The following is a 20,945-nucleotide window of genomic DNA, read 5'->3' as shown; positions in this document are numbered from 1 at the left end:
ACTTGAAATGCTTGCATTTAATCAAGCTGAATAGTGTGAAAATCCTGACTTCAGCTGCTTCACAAAGGTAAACCCTTTTTCGACCCTCCTGTGTTTATTACAGTGTAGGCAAAGCTATTTGCTTGCCTGTCCTTTACATTATGTCTTTTTTTTATTGTATATCCTACACAATAGGAACAAGAGAATAGTTTAACACAGCTGCAGAGAAGTTAACCCCATAAGCCTTGAAATCCCTGTAGCTGGAGAAAGCTCTGGGTGGGAGTCCTTTTGCAGATGTTGGCATCCTCATTTTCAGTGTTACAGGCTGAAATCAATTGATTGGCCATCAGTTCTTTGAAACTCAGTGGAGAGAAACAGCCCCACAAAAGGAATGGGCCCCTTCCTCCCAAGAGAGGCATTTTAAACAGGGCAAAGGCATCAGGCTGCAGAGGAGCCAATCCACCTGCTCATTGCAGAGACAGCTTCAGTGAGTAAATCAAACGTCACATCCACAGTGTGGACACCCTGAGGCCTGTGAGATGCCATAGAAGATCCTCCAGAAAAAACCCACCATCACAAGAATGGTGTGGAAGTAGAGCTGGTTTCCACAACCGTTCCTTGCTGTGAGTGAGCAGGGAAAAGGCTGTATTTTCTTTATTTTTCCAGAAGTTATAAAGACATCTTTACTAACATAGTCTTATGTACCAAAAAAGTCTTTCAGCAGGAGAGCTTCCAGTGGTTATAAAATTTTCCTGTCAAAGAGCAGGCAATTTACACTGCTGAATGCTTCCTTGGCGTAGTGCAGCCTGTGAAATTTTCATTATGAGCTTGAAATGAATATTAAAAGATTTTCTTTGGTTTGGCTGTCATAAGACCCACAAAGAAAATTTTGAAAAATTACGTAACTTAGTCTTAAATTTTTCATATTTCATTTTTTAAAAAGTCTTTGGAAGAGGACAGTGAAAAGTGCTTTTCACTATGGATTTTTCTGTACAACTTTCTTGATTCAGTTGTTCCACTTTTTTTTTTTTTTTTTTTTTTCATGTTACATTGTGAAAGTTTATTCTCCCAAAATTCAGAGAAGTTGGACTTTTTTTCCTTCAGGTACCCAAAACAGCATGTTTCAAGGTGTGCAATAGAATTTCATTATAAAAGTTTCAAATGCTCATATATTCTCATGTATTGAGGGGATTGATTACTGGGAAAGAGAATATTGCTAGGTGTCCACAGGAATGTCGCAAAAATATTTCACTATTTCATCATTGGACACTTTCTATTCAGCCATATACAAGTTTTAAAATGAGCACAGAAGTCTTCCCCTGCCCACCCGTAATATGTATTAATGACCAAATTCTAGTTTTCCCTACAGCTGCTAAGTCAGTTTGATCTTTATGAAGATGTTAGCTTCTCAGGGCTCCACATGAATGATGTAAAGGAAGGGCTTCTTCTTTTCTTATTCTAAAACTTGACAGACAGACACACACACACACAGTCATGTCTTTGCACCATTGAGAACAAGAAACAACCAGAACAACTGTTCAGACTTTTCTCCCACTGGAGCCGTAAGTACTTACTGCCATAAGAAGTATATGCTACTGGTGGGTAATTAGGAACAAAGAAACAGTCAAAAAATAGTCCCTTGTACTGTGTTGATGTAGTGTGAAGGACATTTAGTAGCGTTGTGCTTTATAGTTTTTGACCTCCATCCCTGGGACTTCTCAGTTATAACTAGCCAAGAGAGTTACCCTGTCTGTCACAGCTTTTCCAAAATGGTCATGTCTCTTGTGAAATGTCTTTCATTTCCACCCTGGTATTTTTCCTCTCAGTTTTCCCTACCCTTTGAATGATTGCCTTTTGCTGTTCAGAGATTGCTCATAAGATAACCATAGATGCCAAGACATTAAATAGCCAAAGGCAACAGTAGTTTTACCTGGCCTTTTCCAACTAAGTTCTTCCCCTGGCTGTGGTCACTTAGATGTGGGGTTCTTCATGCCCATCTATTTTTATGACAGTGAGCCCCAAGAGTTCCTTTCTTCCTTCTCCCTTTCATCAGCATGACTCAGGTCTGACATCTGAATAAAGGAAGATGGTGAAGGGTGGCAGAAGAGATAGCTGGCAATGTCCTCCACTTGCCACACGAATGACAGTAGTCTTTAAGTAATCATCTTGCCTAGAGTTGTTCATGGAAACACCTGTCACAGTTGGGAGGAGGGCTGTGGGAACGTAGGAATTGGAACATAGGAATTGTTATGTTAGAGAGATGTGGGATGGGGACTTCAACAATTAATGATGAATTAGGGATGCTGAGGAAGAGGGAACAATTGCTGTCAGGTTTTCCCTTGTATATTGACACTGCTTTCTCTGTGTGTTTTTCTTGACCTGGTGCTTATCTTTGTGCTTATGGATCCAAACACCAATACAAAAACCACAGCCAGCCTCAGGCCAGTGAGGATCGTAGATGCTGTGCATCTGAATTCAGAGAGGAGAGGTTTTGGGGAGGGTGTTTGTTTTTTGGTTGGGTGTTTTTGTTTTTTTTTTTTTTTTTTTTTGGATGCTCTGTGGTTCTCTGCTTCCAAGTTCATCGCATAGGATGCAAGAAAAGCATGGCAGTAGCTCTGATTCAGTTCCCACCTGACTATTCCTCATGCACATATGACAGGTCTGCACTCCACCACCAGGACTGGTTTTGATCAGCTGTGATATCCTGAGGGTAGACTACTCTTTGGAGACCTTAGGAAAGCAAAGGGTGTACACGTCTCTGGGTAATAGTGGAAGTAGATGTGAATTGCTCATTCTTAAACCTGCAAAAAGGAATCTACTTCAAAGAGTGCTGAAAGATCTAAGTATAAAGTGGACACAAATATAAAAAATTCTGCACTCAGAATGTTATGAAGAAAGATGGTAATGGTGGTTTGCATGTTCCAAGCAGTGGGAAATAAATCACAGCAAACAATGTGGCACATGTTGAACAAGAATAGAGAATTCCTGCTCGGAGGAATCTTATGGCTGCAAGTTAATCATCTTTTTATTAGCATGCCCTGAAGCTTTTTGGGATATAAATTTTGCAGAATAACATCTGAATTATGGAAGCAGGCCATAAAATTATGAAACAAACACAAAGAAAACACAAAGTTGTGCTTGAACCTCTGTGTAGTCAAGAAGAGGACACCAGCTTCCTTTTGTGAGGCACACTGGAACACCCCCTGGGACTAACCTGTGGATGTAGTGGATGAAGAGCATGGTGGTGGAATTTACACTGGGAGAGTAATTCCTGGGGGTAGTCTCAGCTCGCTTAAGTTGTAAGTGAGGAGCCTCTGCTGTTGATGTCTTGTAAGAAATCCGCTGAACATCGTGGGGCTGAAAGGATCAAGGCTGAAAACAGTGACGTAGCATTTTCTTGTTTCCAGAATGAGTCATAGCAGAGACAAGGCAGTCAGAAATAACGCAATAAGGTTTATGTGCTCCATGGATGGGAGTGGCATGTCTTTTGCCTGTCTCCTCTTTTCATTACCATTTTTCAGCTTCTTTATTTTAGTCTCCTAGTTTCCATTTGACAGACAACAAAAAAAAGATCTCCACTGAGCTTTGCCTCGATGTGCAATCTTCTCTTCTTTCTTCTCTATTTCTTCTTTAATTTAAGGCCTGGTTGGCACTTTTTTCCCATCAGACATAATGAATGGCTGGGAGCTGTCTGCTCTTTTGGACTCTTGTCTTCAATCCATCATTATGTCTTCATTGTCCTCTTTAATTTAACTGAGATGTTGAGGGCATCACTTGCTGTGAAAGACAATATTGCTTGCTGTCCACAGGGATTTCACACAACTATTCATCATCTTGGTAAGATAAACTATATGTGAAATATTGTGTACTAAAAAATGCAAAATACATAAGTCCATTTCAGACACCAAGTGCTTAACCAGTATTTTTAAACACAGGTATCTGTGGCTAGGCATATGACACCTTTTCTGGATACAAATTTTGTCTAATTTAAATATAGAAGATGAATATTTCAAACTTGAAACTGATTTGACTACAAACTTGCACTAACTTAATTGCTTTTTTTCAAAGTATGTCAATAGGTACACCAATATGAACTGCAATACAGAACTGAAACAAAAGTCATAATTACACCCTTATTTCCTGGTTCTCGGAGGGAGTTCAGAGCAATTGGGAATATGCCTCTGACTTGGAGACCAAAATCTAGGAAATTAACTTTAGAATACTTAAAAAAAAAAATCTCAGCGATCAGGTATATTTGTATCAGATAATTCTCTCAAATACTCAGAATGGCCTCTCAAACATTAAAGCTCAGTATGTTTCAAAATTATTTTTTGGAGAAGTCTACTCCCAAAAAACCTCAGGGAAATGTTGAAGAAATGAGCGAGGAGTATAAAATGGATAAAAAACTCAGAGACTCACATTAGATTTTGAATTATTGAAGTTTAGCACATATTTTCCAACTAAATTTTTTTCCAAGACTACTTCTGTTTCTGCTCATTCTTCATATTTTTTTTTTTTTCTTCTAAGTGACAGTTTGTGTATTTTAAACAGGTGGTGGTACTTTGGTTTTAAATTAAACTGCCCAAAGTCAGGAACTGGCTGTGTGTCCGTATTTTCCATCTGAATATGCACAACTTTGCTAATCTATTAGTGCCTAAAATTACATACTCAAATACCTAAGAGAACACGGGTTGGTGAACTAGAGCGCTCTCAGCTACCAGCCACTCAATCTGTAACTTTCCTTGATTGTGATAAATAAATGTATCTACAGGGCCCTTAGAAGAGTATTGTGATGGCTGGACATGGGTTGATACTCAGAGAGGAGATTTCCTCTGCAGCTATTGAAATATCTGACTGTGAGATTTTGCTTGTCTTCTTAGAGGTACAGAAGAATTTCCATGATTGGAAAGTATTATTGTAGAAACTGTGGCAGCTTCAGAAGTCCTTATATATGATAGGTCTATATATGCAGTATAATAATAATTATAATAGTAATTCAGCCCTTCATTGCCATCTCTCAGAAAAGTCAAGGTAGTAAACCACTGAGTGGTAAAAATGACAGATGAAATTCCATAATGATAATTTGCAAAGTCACATCCACAGGCAAAAAATTAGTCCTAGTTCTAAATACCTGAGGAGAGGCTTCAGAGGAGTTATTAATACTTAGCAGTCAGCTTTAGAAAACAACAGAGTAGAGCTCAGGAGCAGCGACGAAGACAAAGAGAATTGTAGGCACAACTGGGAAGAGAGTAGACAATAAGGAGGAAATATCACTGTGCAGTGTGAAACTCCAATACACCCAAATTTTGGTGGCTGCATACAATTTTGTTTCCTACTCTTCAGATCTGGAATGGATAAGTTGAGCTTAAGACATGGCAATTATCAGACATAAGGTATATCTTATTCTTGAAAAAAGAAAAAAGACAGGAATCCCTCAGCTTGAAAAAGAGGTTTTAAATGATCTAATGGAAGACTAAAATTGTATGACATGGATGAGATAAGTAAGGAATTCTCAAGCTGAAAAACTATGACACCTTAGGTAATTTATTCCACTCAGGCTTGCTGGAGATAGAGCAATCTATGCCAGGCTGTAAAGATTACCTTGCACTGAGGTTGTTTCACAAATCATTTCCATGTTGTCCTGCTGGCAGCTCATGTTTAAGTCAGGATAATGGGCTTGCTGGAGCCTTCATCTGGGTGGGTGCAGCAGTGGTCCTTCTGTTCTCACATCCAGTCTTGATTCAGAGACTTGATGGGCTGGTTCTTCTGCCTCAACTTTGTGCAGCCTTGATAGTCATTGCAAGCAGTCTCTGCCTTTGGAAAACCATCATTGGTGTTCCTGGGATTCCAAAGTTATAGAAAAAAATCTTATTAGATGTCTCTTGCCTCACAATAAAACAAACCCTTGTTTTGCACAGATTTCCTGTGCACAAGAATTAAAGTATTTAAAACTGTGGAAAGCTCTATTACAGTATTTTCCACACGTGTTTAAATTTAAATTAGTTTAACTTAGATGATCATTGTGGGTCCCTTCCGACTGAAATGTTCTCTTCTGTTAAGCTCAAGTCACACTGAGGACTTTAAAGAAATTGAGACATTGTAAAATCATGGCAACAATTCATTTATGTATGTTCACTGAGTATGTTCTCTGAGTTCTGTATGTATAATTTTATGCCCATGTGGTCAAAAGGATAAATCTTCTGAGTCCAACAGAAGAACATAGTAAAGTTTTCCAGTGATAACCTTTGATTCTTTGGCCATAGGCACACTAGCTCATATTTCTTAACACAGGGTAAATTACTGGTCTAAATAAATATATACACAAAAGCATTAAATTTATTTTAACCACAATACCAGAATTTATGAGCAAATACCTTTATTTATTATGGGTGGCGATAATATGGAGGTGGAAGAGAAAAACAAAAAAATTGCTGTTCACAGCCAACTGCATCACATCAACATTGCCAAGCGCAGTTCAGATTATACAAAGTCAATAATGTAGATTTAGGGTGGCAATTTCAGATTCTCCCTTTTTTCCATTGTATTTTTATGTCTTCACATGGGTCAGTGCTTGTAAATCCTGTTTTGATACAAACTTAATTTATTTGTACTTTGTAAGAGTACTTGGGTTTCTACATTGTCAGTGGCTAATCTGGTTCTTGACTTTCCCTGCGTATATTTTTATCAATATCTTAGTGGCTACTAAGCACAGACCTTTTGTATATGCATCTTTGAAGAGTGCTGTAATAGATCATATGATGTCTGTTTATACATAAAGACTGAGGGTTTTTATTACATCTGTTTAATCATCTGGTAAACCATAGGGAAAAAAGGAGTAAACAGAAGTCCCTCAGGAAGCTTCTATGGTAAAACTATAGCATGAATCTAATGCTGATTCTGATTAAAAATGGTAAGGTAATTCACGGGTGATTGCTTCCATTTAGGAGAGAACACCTTGCAAATACTGACATTTCTGCAAGTTACAGAGTTTTTAAGGTACAGTTTTAAATGGACAACAAAACAAATACAGCATTTGTGTGCATAAATTTCCACGTGGAGTAATTAACAAAATCCAAGCATCTTTTGTTATGGGCAAGAAAAGTCATGATCCTTTTGAGTTTTCCACATGAAAGTCAAATATTGCTCTGTTTTTACGAGCTCTGCAACATTTATAAAGTTCAAAGGTGTTATTCATTGGTTTGACTTGTTTATCTTGTGTCTTCAAGATTGCATTTTAAATAAGCTCTGAAAGATTTATATGCATGTTAAAATGACTCAGAAATGTCCCCAGGAGTTCAGAAGATGAAAATATGTTGAACTGAAAGCTAAAGGATACTACATGCTTTTTAATATTGACCAAGGGCCTTTCGAGGAGGTGATCTGTGTCTTGCTTTTCACAGCTGGTTCTGAATCTTTAGCAAATTCTTTTTTCTGGAAAAAAGAGCTTGAATGTTGTGTTGTCTAAGGGTATTCAGTGAGACATTGCTCACAGCACTGCTTTGGGACTACATTTGTTTTTCACGTCTGATTTATGCATTTATTTTCCTCACAATGTGAATAATTAATATCAGCATGATTGGGATAGATTTTTTCATAATATCTTTTAAACTAAGGTGAAAAAATATCCATGTCAAGTGTTCGAAAATACCATCTGAGGACACATAAAATATTATTAGTTGCTCCCCAAGTGGGTGAAGGCAGGGTGGTCACATATTTTGCCACATCACATTTTCAGACAGTGGGCACAAGGATTATGAGATCCCCGTCTGCACCAAGACAGTTCAGTTTAGAAGAAACAGAAAATGTCTCGAGAGACAGAGAAATTTCTCCAGCCCAGGTAGCTGGTGGGGTATATCATGAAGGAATATGACATACAACAGTTGATTAAAATGAAGCTAAAAATACCAGGACGAAGCTGCCGTCTGTGCTACCATTTCAGCAGATCTCCTCTGCTTTGGCACCACTGAAATTTTCATTGGAGAAAGAGGGGCTAGGCTTTCTCTACCTTGTTCTTCTTGAGGGATGTGAAAAGAGGAGGCTCAGGGAGAAAACTACAGCCCCATGTACCCAGCACAGCTGCTTGGTGGTGTCTGCATCTTGTGAATTCTTCTCCACTGAGGACCCTTCCTCCAAACTGAAAAGACTCCTATAAAATTAATTTTGTCAAGCCGTAAGAATAACATGAAAGTGATTTTCGGTGTGTTTATTTCACATACTCTTGAGACATTTTTCCCTGTTTGGTCATAGCTCTATCCTTCCCTGCCAAGCTGTTGGAGAGCATGGCTAAAGAAAGCAAAGTGCAGCTAGGCAATTTCCCCGTGCTTATCAATACAGTTTTATTGTGAAGCTTCATCTGACTTTGTAATGAATAGGTATAACCAGGCAGCCTATATTTTTCATACATAATTTTCCCCTTCTCTTGACTTTTCTTTGACAGAATCATGAATAAACTGGCAGACCATCAGGACCACATGATACCATGAAGAGAAGCTTACAGGTCCTCTATTGCGAACTGTTTAGTAAGTAACTATTAATTTTTATTCTGTAAGAAAGGAACTATTCAAATCCTTATGTTAAGATAGTAATATTTCTGTAGGGCACAATTCAGGGGAGTACTTAACCACATGTTTGCTTCAGGTACCTGGAGGACCATAAATTACCCTGTTGTCTGAGATATTTAGGAATGTATTAAAAAATGAGTTGAAAGATCAGCTGATTCTGAATAGTTTTGTACAAGAATACAATTGATTTCCTGTGCCTTGCAACTGAGGCAACTATCACCCTCAGAAAAATGAGATGTAGATATAGAAGATGGTGGCTGGAAGACATAATATTTTTGGAAGAGGGATCTGTCCTTCTCAACATTTCTGGAGGTCACCTGTCAATAAGACGCATGAGTGAGGAAAAGTCTAGGCTCTCACAGACCTAAATTCTGTGTTACTTCCTCACATGACAAGTTTCTTTTTTTTTCTAAGTTTTGGCTTTCAGAAGAGTCCATCCAATATGAAAGTCCAGCTAAAGTCATCTGGTGGAATTTAGACTGTGTAGACAGGGTCTGGTTCCTGGCTGTTCATGGAAGTAAAGGATTAGGTGTAAAACAGTGTTGACACTGTTGGGGAATTTTTGTATACTAATGATTTTCAGCGCAAGCATCATAAGCAACAACTTTTCTTCAAAATTGTAGAGATTAAAGTAGGACTAGACAAAATTTAAGTTTAACCACTTGCTGTCATGTTTTCCAAGGGAAATTACTAATTTCCAGTAAAAATGGGAAGAAAAAAATAAGGCAACCTCAGGTTTTTCATGTTGTCACTTCAATTTGGCAGAATGTCTTACTCCAATATACATATTTTCTTAGGCAATTTTCTATGGATTTCTCTTCTTCTGACCAAAGCAAGAGAAAAACCAGGAAACTATGCTTAGTGTGTTTGGAATGAACAATGGAAGGACTGTTATTTTTATTGGATGTGCAAAAATTAAATCTAAGGAATATTTTGTGGGCCGTTACAGAAATCTGGTTACTATCATATTTTTGCTTTACTCGCGATCATCAGGAAATAGAGTGAGAGATTTCTTTCGCTTTGCTAGGTTGGTTGATGTTCTTATTCCTATTTACAGCTTTCCCTATGACATGGGAAACAGGGGTGTGTCCTCGTGACATTAGAGGGGAGGCTCCAGAGGTGAGCCCAAGGTTATTTTGCTTGAGCATAAAGCTAAGCCAGATGTGCCTGTATGACCTGCCCAGCAGCATAGTTTTGGCTCCCAGCTATTTGGTGGTGCCTGACTGGAGTGCAATGTGGGAAGAGCTCCTCAAGGAGAATTTTAACCAGAAACCCACTGAGAACAGTGGGGGCTGTGGTATTTTTACCATAGCTAAGGACCCAGAATACTTTGCTGCATTTTGCCATGTTGAAATGTGATTTAATTCTAAAACTAACTTGGTTTCTGGACCAACATTATGTTCATTGTAAAGAAAATATGAAGCAGAACTGTATAACTAAATTTCTACCAACATGTAGGGAAGGGGAAGGAAGGTATACTGTTCATCCAACCTATTACAGTGTTGAGTCTTTCTGGTTTTTTTGTTTTTTTTTTTTTTTTAATACCTTGCTTCCCTGCTTGGCAGCATTCCCCTTTGTTATCCCTGCTGCTTTAAAGTGTAGTTTTCAGGGTCATATGTTGAAGAAATAGGTGGCAAATAGAGGAACACTGAATATAAAGAAGGGAAAAAACTGAGAAAACTATATATATGTATATACACACACACACACATATATAAAGTATGACTACACAGCAGTATTGTCAACTCTATGATGTAATTTGAAAAGATAGATTCTGAAAGTACTACTTCTAATCACAGGTAAAAAAACTGCTTTATTTCTCTGAGTGCAGCAAAACCTTGTAATAAATGCAGTTTTCATTAACAAATGCAGCAGCAACTACAGTTATATAAGAGGTATTTTGGGCATCTGGAATGTGTTTTTTCACTGGTTGGTTTATAAAAAGCCTATGGCAAGTTACTTAATTTCTATTATACCAGCTTTCTTTTAGATGCACTGAGGTGTGTTACCTAAGCTCACTTTTTCCCCAGTTACATCACAATGCTAAAAACAAGCTCTAAGACAGCGCATTCTGTCCAAGGAAAAGGAAATTACTTTAATGTGTTTCCTGTAACTGTTCTTTATGGTATAAGAAGGGTCTGCAGCATGGTCTTACTTCTTTCATTTGGACAAAAGAGGAAAATTGCTGCTACTGTACAGCTGAAGACAAGGCAGACTTTCAGAGAAAGTATCAAAAGAGGATATTCTGCTTTGGGCTGATTCACCAATGTCTTCCACCTGCCTGCCTTCCTCGTCTGCAACTGCAACAAGTGAGTCTGTGGTGCTGCCTCAATAACGTGGCAATGTTCTCATCTCGTCTGCTGTGGCATGAGTGAGTGACTGAGGTTCGAGGCTATAGAGAGAAGAGCCCTAAGTATGCATTCTTGCAAATGTGAACACAGGGCATGCATAAACATGGAAAACCTAGGATAGCTGGAACAAAGTGGCTTCTGTGCTGGTTTTTGGTGGGTTTTGTAGACACAGTGATCAGCTGGAGAGACAAGACTCTTTGTGTGCTTGTGGATGTGCCTGTGGCAAAGAAATGTCAGAAGAGGCAGTTTCACCTCCAAACTGGTGCGTTATTATGAGGCTTGCCACATTTTGCTTGAGTCCCAGCTGTGCTCCTAGGCTAGTAGTGACTACACTCATCTGTGAATTCTTTTCCACCTCTGTTCATTTGTGCTGTGTTCAGCTGTGTTTGTGCAGTGTCTGAGACAGTAGGACTCTGTACTCTAGAGGGCTTCTTGGCTTGGGGGCTGGAAGAAAAGACATATAGATAATGCTTTGATTGTTAAACAGTGGGATTTGTTAGCTGTATTTTTAAGAAACAGACCCATATATTAATAAGATTTTGATTGTAGCTTATGTCTGGGTTTTTTGGTGAATTTCTCACGAGTTATGTAAACATTCTATTGCCATGCATGTTCTTTTGCTGTGCTTTCCAAAAAGAGCACATTCCATCCATTCATGCTGATCAAGAATAGCATGTGAAAATGGCACTAGCAACAGCTGCTCTTTTGAATAGAGTTGTAGTTGGCTTGAATCTGATCCCAGCTGTCAAGAGGTAGAGTTTGTGAAAATTGTAGTGCTACACTTGGCCCAGGACAGGGGCTCCAGGCGATGCTGCTTTACCTCTAGTCATTCATCATTTATGAATAAGTAATCAAACATGTGATGTAAAACTATAAAGAAGTAGTGCTTTCATACTGTATCTTCAAAGATTCTATTTAATCTGAAATCTCTTAAGACATTAAAGAAAAAAAAATCATAAAAAGATGGAAACAAAAAATTTCGAAGAGGTTTCTTAGTAAGAGCTCTTTGAAGTCACTAGCTAGATTGAGTTGATGAGGACCAATTAAAGCAAAACATGTGTCCACAATTTGCTGCCATTTGTTCTAGGCACATCTTTATGGATGAAGTTTGTTGCCTCTGTAATGATGAAGATGCAAATGTCTTTCCCATGAGGCTGAGCGATCTCCGTTTTTTATAAAGGCCTAATGTGATGATTTAAGCCCTACAGCATGAGCCACAATATGTCTGCATTTTCTGTAATAATACATGCATATTATAATTTTCCATGGGTGCACTGTTCACTCAGGGCTTCCAAGTTGCATATAAGCTAGAGAAAAATGTGGGGACTGGTAACTAGTGAAGCTCTTGGTGCACAACCTCTATATGGGACTTTCTTCCTCAGGCATTTATTTTCCTGAAAAAATGCAAGGACTTCTATTTCTTGTTTACTTACAGCACTAGGGTCTGTGTGAGGACCTGTCACCACAGCCTCTGAAATAAATGGCCATCTGAGTGCTTCTTCATGTCATTAGCACTAAGTGTGTTCCCAAGTATCACTCTTCCATCTTGGAAGACTGGCGTGATGCCCAGTAATATCAACAGGAAGAGTTTCCTATTTGCAAGTATGTACCACTCTCTGTAGTAAAATGAGCAAAAATGGCTGTGAGTGGCTGTGCCTTATAACACAGGCTGTCACAAGTCTCGTATCCCCTTGCTGTGGATGTAGCTTGCCTACCCCAGCGTTAACTGGCAGCCTGGCTGCCTCTCAGTCAAGTCTTTGCAGTGAAGTTCACCCTGGAGAAAGGGTTAGCACAAGCCTGCACTCCATTCCAGTCTGAAGCAAGTCCAGGGGCTCATCCCTCTTCTCTTAAATATTTGATAAACGATGTGAGTTTGTGAAATTCCTGAATTAGAGAAGACCCAGTCGTAAGTACCTTCTGAAAGGTGTTGAGCAGCATTACCTCCTAATGCCTCTGGTAGGAACCCACACCCCCCAGCTTTTCTGTCTATTGCCAAGCACTGTCTGTGAATAATTACGTGTTATTAATAAGATGGTATGCACTGATGGCTCGTTTATACAATTACGCATGGCTCATTTAGAGCAAGTGAAGAGGCATGGTAACAGGACAAGAAAAGCTGCTGCCAGATGCAGGGGAATAACCTGTTCTCTGCCCACACTAGTAGATGAGACATGAAGAAATGGATTTATAGAGCAGGTGGCTTGACATTGGGTATCAGGTGAAAATGCTTTATCAGGTTAGGGTATTTAAACCCTAGAACAGGCTAGTCAGGAGGATTTCAGTCTGCCACTGAAGCACCAAATTGAAAAAAAGAAAAATCTCTCAGGGGAGACAGAGGTCATCTGGATGATTTCAAAAGCTTCCATCAAACCCTCTGTTCCTGTGACCAATAGGTGCAGTGTCCTTAGTGCAAATGACCCTGCTTGCTTCCACAGAGAGCTCTCAGCTTGCACAAGCCATGTATAATTAATCCCTGAGCTAGAAATGTACAGCTGACATGAACTTAAAGGTAATGGTGATCACTTGATACACATCAGCAGAGAGTGGCTTCCTATCATTCACAAGGACTCACAGAGAGGAAAGAAAACAGCATTTTGGTCGTGCTCTGTTAGATTGGCAGGTATAAGCTTGAGCAAAGACAGCAGCAGGGAGTGGTTATACAGCAACAAAATCCATCTGGTTTTCTTAAAAATTAGAAAGGTAAACAGCTTCTGGATATGCAGTGTATCATGTGCAAAGCTTGTTGGGATACTCACTGGGCTGAGGCATTTGTTTCTGAGAGTCACGTGTCTTGGTAACAGCCTGCCCATCAGGCAGCTCACAGCAAGCAATCCCTCAACACTTTCTTTTCCCAGAATTCAATTAAAGGTTGTTGCTTCAGTTTCTCAGCAAAAACTGCCTTCTTGAAAAAAGCTGCAACCTTCCATTTTGTCCTGGAAAACAGACCTTCTAAAAAAGGGTTTTAAGGGCAAACCAGTGCACCTTATAAAGAAACTAAACAGAATATACATTTTCTTGTCAGATGTAGGCTCCAGTGTCCTTGATGTGCCCTTTAGTGAGATTTCAGCTACCCACACACCTGCACAAGAGGAAGGGTTCCTGCTTGCTGCCTGAATAAGCAAAACTCTGTGAATTGGATGGCTCTTGCTATTCCAAAACTGAGATAGTTCCCATGAATTACTTGCAGTATTTATTTTAAATTTGCTGGTTCCATGAACATTCGTGCACTTAAAGGCATTACAGGTAGTGTGAACTCTTTAACAAGTTTGAGGTACATCTGTGGAGTGGGGGAATCTTCTGACTTGTTTTGCCAAGAGCAGATACAAGTTCAGGACATAACAACACAACCACTAGCCTATTGTGTAAATTCTCCACTTTTCTTGTATATTCTTGCATATAAACACTCATAGAAACACAAAAATATGTGGAATAGGCCTGGGGCTGTAGAATTTCAAGTCATGGTTTGGGTCCTTGACACTGAATTTGGGATAAAAAGCCAACGGGCTGCTAGGTTATTATATTTGCTCTTTCTATTTGCAAACAAGTGATTCGTGCCTTTGCACATATAATTTAATAGTCTAAGTATGTTCTTGGAATTAAGCACCTTCAATTTTATACTTATACTGCTGCTATTTGCACTAGAACCCTGTAGATTTTTTAAAATTAATGAGCACGGATTCTTCACAGTGTTTGTATTCATCAAGCATTCACACACCAATTGTGTGACATTCTGGTAACAATGTCCGTGATTAGTATGCTAGAAAACCAAGAGTTATTAAGTGAATACATATAAATATGTGTGCTTAGCCAAATTTGAAAATGCTGCAAGGATTTGGTTTTAAAATTTTTACCACCTTGTTAAAATAATAATCTGATATAAACCCACAATATTACTTCCATCTTACATTGTGATTTATTTGTATTTTGGGCCTGAAATGATCCCCGTTGTACGACACTATATCTGTCTAATCTGTTTTAGATTCAGTGCTGTTTGCCTCATGCCCTCAGAGAGATGTTTCAGAGGGAGGGTGAATAGGCAGGAGCACAAATGTGACTTTCCTCTGTTTTTCCTTTCAAAAGTCTATTCATCCATCTCTAACAGAAATGAAACTTCAGGAACAAAGACATAGCAGCCTGTGCAAATTCATGTATGTGTTTTGAGACCCAGCGTCAAGTGAAGGAGGAAATGTTGCTGAAAGGCCTAGCAACCATGAAATATTGGTCCTATTGAGTTCAATGGCAAAACTCCCATTGACATTAGTAGGATTGGGATTTTATTCCCAGCTTGCTTTGATATGTTGCAATATAAAATGTAAATATCCTGTCAAACATTTATTTCTTTCCCCAAAGCCTCCTCTTCTTCCTGGCTGTGCCTGAGCAGCATTGTTATGGTTTTTGACAATATTGCAATCAAGGCCTAATTCAGCAAAGACAGTTAAATATGTAAATTGACTTGTTAGCCCCAGCCAGACTGCTCCTGCAGCAGCCACTAGCCTTGGGCTTGAATCTCCATTGAGCTATGTTCCAATAATTTGAAATAAGAAAATTTTTATGTCAACATGTACGCTGGTGTCTCATGTCCATGACCTATCCAATGCCCGGGACAGTGTTCCTGCAGGAAAGACAGAAAAATTGCTGTTAGATATTCTGTTACATTGTTATCTGATATTCCCCATGTGTGAACTGCCCTGCACAAGGATTTGTACCGCTGCTAATGGTACCAAAGCAGTATTTAGACCCCTGCGCTTAGGTGCTGAAACTTTTATATGTTAAAAGTGTCTGACTACTTGCAATGCCTTTGAACTTTTCTCCCTCTAGCCACCCCTTGGCATGCTATATTCCTCTATTTTTTGAGCAGGAAAGACCTAACTGTGGGTGCTATGGCAGCTTTCATTGCTCAGTTGTGCATCCATTGTAGCTCACTGCAGGCTGTGTAAATAACTTATTTCCAAAACCAGGCTCGTTGCAGGCAGTGGAAAGAGTTTGGAAGAAATACACATACACCAAAGTGTCATCTAAGTTGGCAGCATGTGATGGGTGTTATCCCTGTCCCTTCTCTAGACAGTAAATATATGGGTGCCCTCTGCGAGTCTAAAAAAATTCTCAAAAAAATTGAGCCTATACCAAAACTTAAGCACATTTGACTCAGTGAAAGACTTCAGAACTCCAGCTGTGAAAAAACTTGGTGTAAAGCATTGTCCAAGTTAGCCTTTGGAAGAAAGTCTTTGCTTCTAGAAGCAGTGCATCCATCTGGTCTTTATGTGAAGACAGGCACCTGCAAAACTTCCTTGACAAATCAAGGCCCTGTACATAATTGGTATGAATGTATTGTTTTGTAGTACATTATTGGTTTAAATTATGTGTATCCTCTAGTGTCTGAAACCTCAAGGTCTGGGAAAAGCCACCATCTCCTTTCACATTATTTTATTCTGCATATTATTTTTGGATAAGAGGAAGATGTTTGTTATATGTCCTACACAAGATGTTTGAAAAGTGACCTTAGCAGGAAAAATATCTACCTCTGTTCTGGTAACTTAAAGCTGTCCCTCTTCCGGGTTCACAAAAGGTTCTGGAAATGAAGAGAAAAAGTTTACAGCAGGTCACAGCCCTTCAGCTAGAGAAGGCAAGGGAACCACAACACTGAGGCCGTATTTCCTTGGGGTTGAGGCGCTGGCCCTCCACTCTGGCTGGTGTGTATCTCATAATGTGCATCACAAGTGCCCAGGAGGAACCTCCACTTCAGGTTTTGAAGGAATAGCGGAGTGTAGCCCAGCCAGCTTTCCCATTACTGAACTATTCCTTTTGCTCAAGACCAGGCTCCTGGTCATATCCAGGGCCAAGGAGAGGATTTCTGGGGCCAGGTTTTCCGTATCAGCAAATGCTTAATAACTAATTTTGGCACTCAGTGAATTTTCCTAAGTACCTAAGCAGATTAACCTGCTTTTTTCCTGGTGGCTAGAGCAGGAAACTTCTGCAGGTGGCTTGAAGAAATGCATGAGGCACGTCTCTCTTATACAGAATGCCAAGATATTTTGGAAAATCTGATCCCTTTCCCTAGAATTTAAGGGAGCAGACTTTGTTTCAAAAAGCTGTGTAATACTTATGCAGAGCATATATATTTTCCGTCAGAATTCAGAGTAATATTCAGTGCTTGCTAAGACCAAGTTATAAGGAAGGGGAAAAAAAAGAAAAGAAGACATGTGGAAGGAAGCAAAATAGTGTGGATGGGTAGAGAGATGGCTGGATATTCCTCATAATAAAGTAAATATATTAATAATAAATGCATCCATTTCTTATTGCAGGTTTAATTGCTGTCTTTAGGTGTATTTCACATACCAGTTGACACACTTGTGCTGATTGGATTTATTGTGTGGCTATTTTGTGTTCGTTAGACTGTTGTTCCTAACTCTACTGCAGCAACATGTAAATACCTTTCTAGCCACTGCCATCATCAGTAGAAATGTGTGTGATGTGACACATGCATGGAAATCTAAAATATTGCTTAGAGGGAAATGTTCAAACCACACAACAAATTCTATCTCATGAGATTTTTAACCCATGGACCTTCCTTATTGCTAGAAAAGGAATAAGCAATTCCCTCTCATTCCTGAGGAATATTGGTATTAAAAACTTGATGACCAATGTCCTCAGTTGTTATGAGTCATTGCAGGAGACCCTGAAAGAGTTTGAAATTTTTGTGCACTCATAGAAGACTTCACATGGCATTTTATTGTGACTTTCAGAGTGAACCAGTGAGTATTAGTGACAGTACTTTGGTGTAAACTGTGAAAAGCCGCATGATTTCTTGCCACATTGTAAATCCATTTTGTAAAACCCGTGGCTTGGTTGCTGCTGAAATTTCCATGCTGACATCTTGTGAGGGACACTCAGTTTTCTAATATGAAGTTTATCATTCTTTATGCATTTTGAAAAGTCACAGCTACCGTAAGTTAGCATTGCATGGGAAGGATGATGACTTTGCACTACCTTCTAAAGCATTATATTTCACTGGCTCCTGTAGAGGCTACAAATTCATTATGCTATTGCAACTTCTCATTGCTGAGGGCATTAGCAATTAAGGTACAAACACCACAATGAAGATGTCAAAGAGAGGAAAGTAAAGATAAGAAACAAGGAGAGAACCTGATAAATGAATAACAGCATGCTTGCAGGGCAAAACTCTTGTGTTTGTATAGACAGATTTAGTTTTGCCTTAGACCACAGGGAGAGAAAAAAGTGGCTTAAAATCTTGTGAACTTTCAGCCTTGTCTTGGAGGTAGAATGGATCAATTATCTCCCATTTTCTGTTGTTCACTTCAGCAGTGCAATGGTTTGACACTTTTTTTCCCTTAGAGAACCTGGCCATTTCACCTAGTTCAAAGCTATTTTTGTTGTGCCATTTCAGGAAGGAAGAGCTGTTTTTCTGATCAAGGTTCTGTACATGCCTGAAAGCCTCACGTTAAATCCCTGCCCTGAGACCTACTTCTTAATGCTGAGGTTGTGAAGCATAAAGTTAATCACATTACAGTCTGTACTGCGTAGAGGTGCCCTGAAAGTTATTGAGGTTGAAGCTTGTGCTGGAGAAAGGGCAATAGGTGCTTAGAGAAGGAGGATCCTCCAAGGCTGATGCCCAGGAGAAAATAAGGAGGTTGTGCAGGAATGGAGTAGTGTTTACAGCTTATCAGAAATGGACAGTAGCAGCCCTTCTATTTTTTTTTTTTTTGTTTTGTTTTCCCCCGTGTAGAGCAATGCATGAAAAAACAGAGACCTCTCCTTATGGGAGAGATCATCTACAAGATAAGAGTTATAGAACCCTGGGCCTCTGCTATGCACACTGCATTGCATCATTTCTTGCCCTTGGGACATTTATGACTGGGACCATTAGTTTCAAAGTCACTGCTGAGCATGTATGTGACTGACAGGGAATCAGATATAAATCCTTTAGCCTCTGAGTTGGAGATGAATGAACTGGAGACAGGATAAGAGAGAGAATGCTTAGTGTACATCGTCGAAGAAAGGGTTCCTGCAGGAAAAAGGAAGGTCCTCTTTCATTGCAGTTTACAGAGATACAGAAAACCTGGGATGAGTGGGGTGCAGTGTGCATAGACTTGATTAGCTCTTCTTTCAGGAAATTTTGTTTCAGAAATGAAAGGCAGTTTTGAGGAAAAGTCTTGGTCTGAATTGTTGTTGGGAACATCTCTTAATGCTCCTAGCTATTATGAAGCTTCTCTCAGTTCCAGGGCACCTGTCTTCACCAGTAGTTTCCAACAATCGAAAGACCACTCTTTGCGGAAGGTGGTGACACCGTTTAATGACTCCTGTCAGCTCTTCTCAGCCCTGAGGAAGCCACTGTGCCCTCCTGTTCCCTGCTCCTGAAACTTCAGATCTACCAGAGCAATGTGTCTTTTCCACAGTGGTTTTCACTGCTGCATCAAAATTCTCAGCTTTATTCCCCTGGTTGATAGGCTCTGCGGCATCACAGAGCTGCACAGCACAGCTCAGCACAGCAACCTGTGCTTTTGTGGACTGTGGGCTGGCTCTGCTCCAGAGCAGCCCCATCACAGAAGGAACAGCTTGAGGGTTACAGTCAATTAGCATAAATTGCTAAGGGCCCAAAATATGTTGCAGAGCCATTGTGGATTGTTAAGCCTCGAAATATGTTCCCTTTTTCTTGCTTCTTTTCTCTGTGCTGACTCTGTGGAGGAGAAAAGGCTTAGAGCCCATTTTTGTCATTCTCAGAGGAGGGATGTAGCTGATGCAGCTGGAAGAGTAGAGGCAGAAGCATCTCCAGGAGACCTTGGGCTGTTGTTTTCGTCACTGAATTTCTCAGTATCTCCTGCTCCTGCATGTCTTATCTATTGAACTATAAGCATTTGTGGCTAGGGGTTGACAGTATTTTGATGTGTTATACAGTGCTGAGCATACTTCTGGCTCTTATTTAGTAATTATAACAATTAATAAGAAATACCATATGGCTAAAAATATTGTAACTCTCAAAAGAATTCTTGGGCCATTTAATTTTTGTGCATATGAGTGTGTGCCTCATTTAAGCCAATTATTTTTGTATTAACAGGCATTGGTTATGCCATCCTTCTGCCTTTATTTTTAGTAGTATTCAGATTTTTACAAAAAGTGTGAAGAGTAAATGAAAAAAAGAAATCAGTGTCCTAGTACTTGTCTTCTAAAATCAAATTTTCTGGTTGAATAATCCTACATTTAATCCTCAAAGGGTTGTGTCCCCTAGGGGGAACATTCTCTGCACCTTCAGGTGCCTGCTGTCAAAATGTCAGAGGATGGGTGATGAATCCAAATGAATTAATGAATCCAAAAACTTGTTTGGAAATCATGTGGTGTTTGATTTTGTCTTTACCATCTTTTACCACAAATGTGAAATTTATGGGCTAGAGACATGTTACTCTCAAAATTCAATTCCCAGGTTGTTTTCTGCTTTTCAGACAATGCAGCAAAATATGATAGAGTCCCTCTTACTCCCCATCTTGTCACTTATGGGAGTCTGGGAAATCTCAGTCTTCGGTGTTTCAAGATAAAATTTTTAGGTCTCACAGAGATGGTCCTTTTTAGCATGGCATGGACAAATGTAAAGCCTCTTTTGTTCTGTGGATTGAAGGGATTCAAGCTTTATATCCATGGAGGAATGGAGATCACACATGGTCTGGGCGTATCTCCAGACTGCCTCTGTGTGTCCCACTTTTTGGACTGGAGGCTGTGACACTGTTCCTTTCAGTGATCTTTTGACAGCAGCATGTTGTTACGGAGCACATGATCTGGTGCAAGGGATGCATCCCTGTGTGTTTGTACTAGGCAGCAGCATCCACAAGGGAACAGGTAACAGACCAGGGACTTCGGTCACCCTGGTACTTAAATCATCAAAGTAGCAGATTTTTAAAGTAATGAATGAGCTTATGGAAGTGTATTTCTTCAAAAGTCAGCTGTGATTACAATATGATGCTTATTGTTGTTAAGAAAGGATTAATATAGTGGGCCCATTTTACTGATAATTTCAGAACTATTTCTTGTGCTTAAATATTAAGTA

The 20,945-nt window shown here is 39.4% G+C and overlaps 1 protein-coding gene across 2 annotated transcripts in view; it reads left to right on the top strand.

The window, feature by feature from the left end:
- Positions 1 to 20,945, top strand: part of TMEM108 (transmembrane protein 108) — a 162,556-nt gene that overhangs the window by 67,780 nt on the left and 73,831 nt on the right. For both annotated transcript variants that reach the window (XM_040064588.1, XM_040064577.1), the window contains exon 3: positions 8,417 to 8,498. In XM_040064588.1, the coding sequence (XP_039920522.1) occupies positions 8,459 to 8,498 (40 nt within the window). In that variant the 5' untranslated portion in view covers positions 8,417 to 8,458. The remainder of the gene's footprint in view (positions 1 to 8,416; positions 8,499 to 20,945) is intronic.

The sequence above is a fragment of the Hirundo rustica genome, chromosome 1 (assembly GCF_015227805.2).
Source record: "Hirundo rustica isolate bHirRus1 chromosome 1, bHirRus1.pri.v3, whole genome shotgun sequence".
Lineage (NCBI taxonomy): Eukaryota > Metazoa > Chordata > Aves > Passeriformes > Hirundinidae > Hirundo > Hirundo rustica.
The sequence above is the reverse complement of the archived record's forward strand: the minus strand, read 5'-3'. Positions and strand labels throughout refer to the sequence as shown.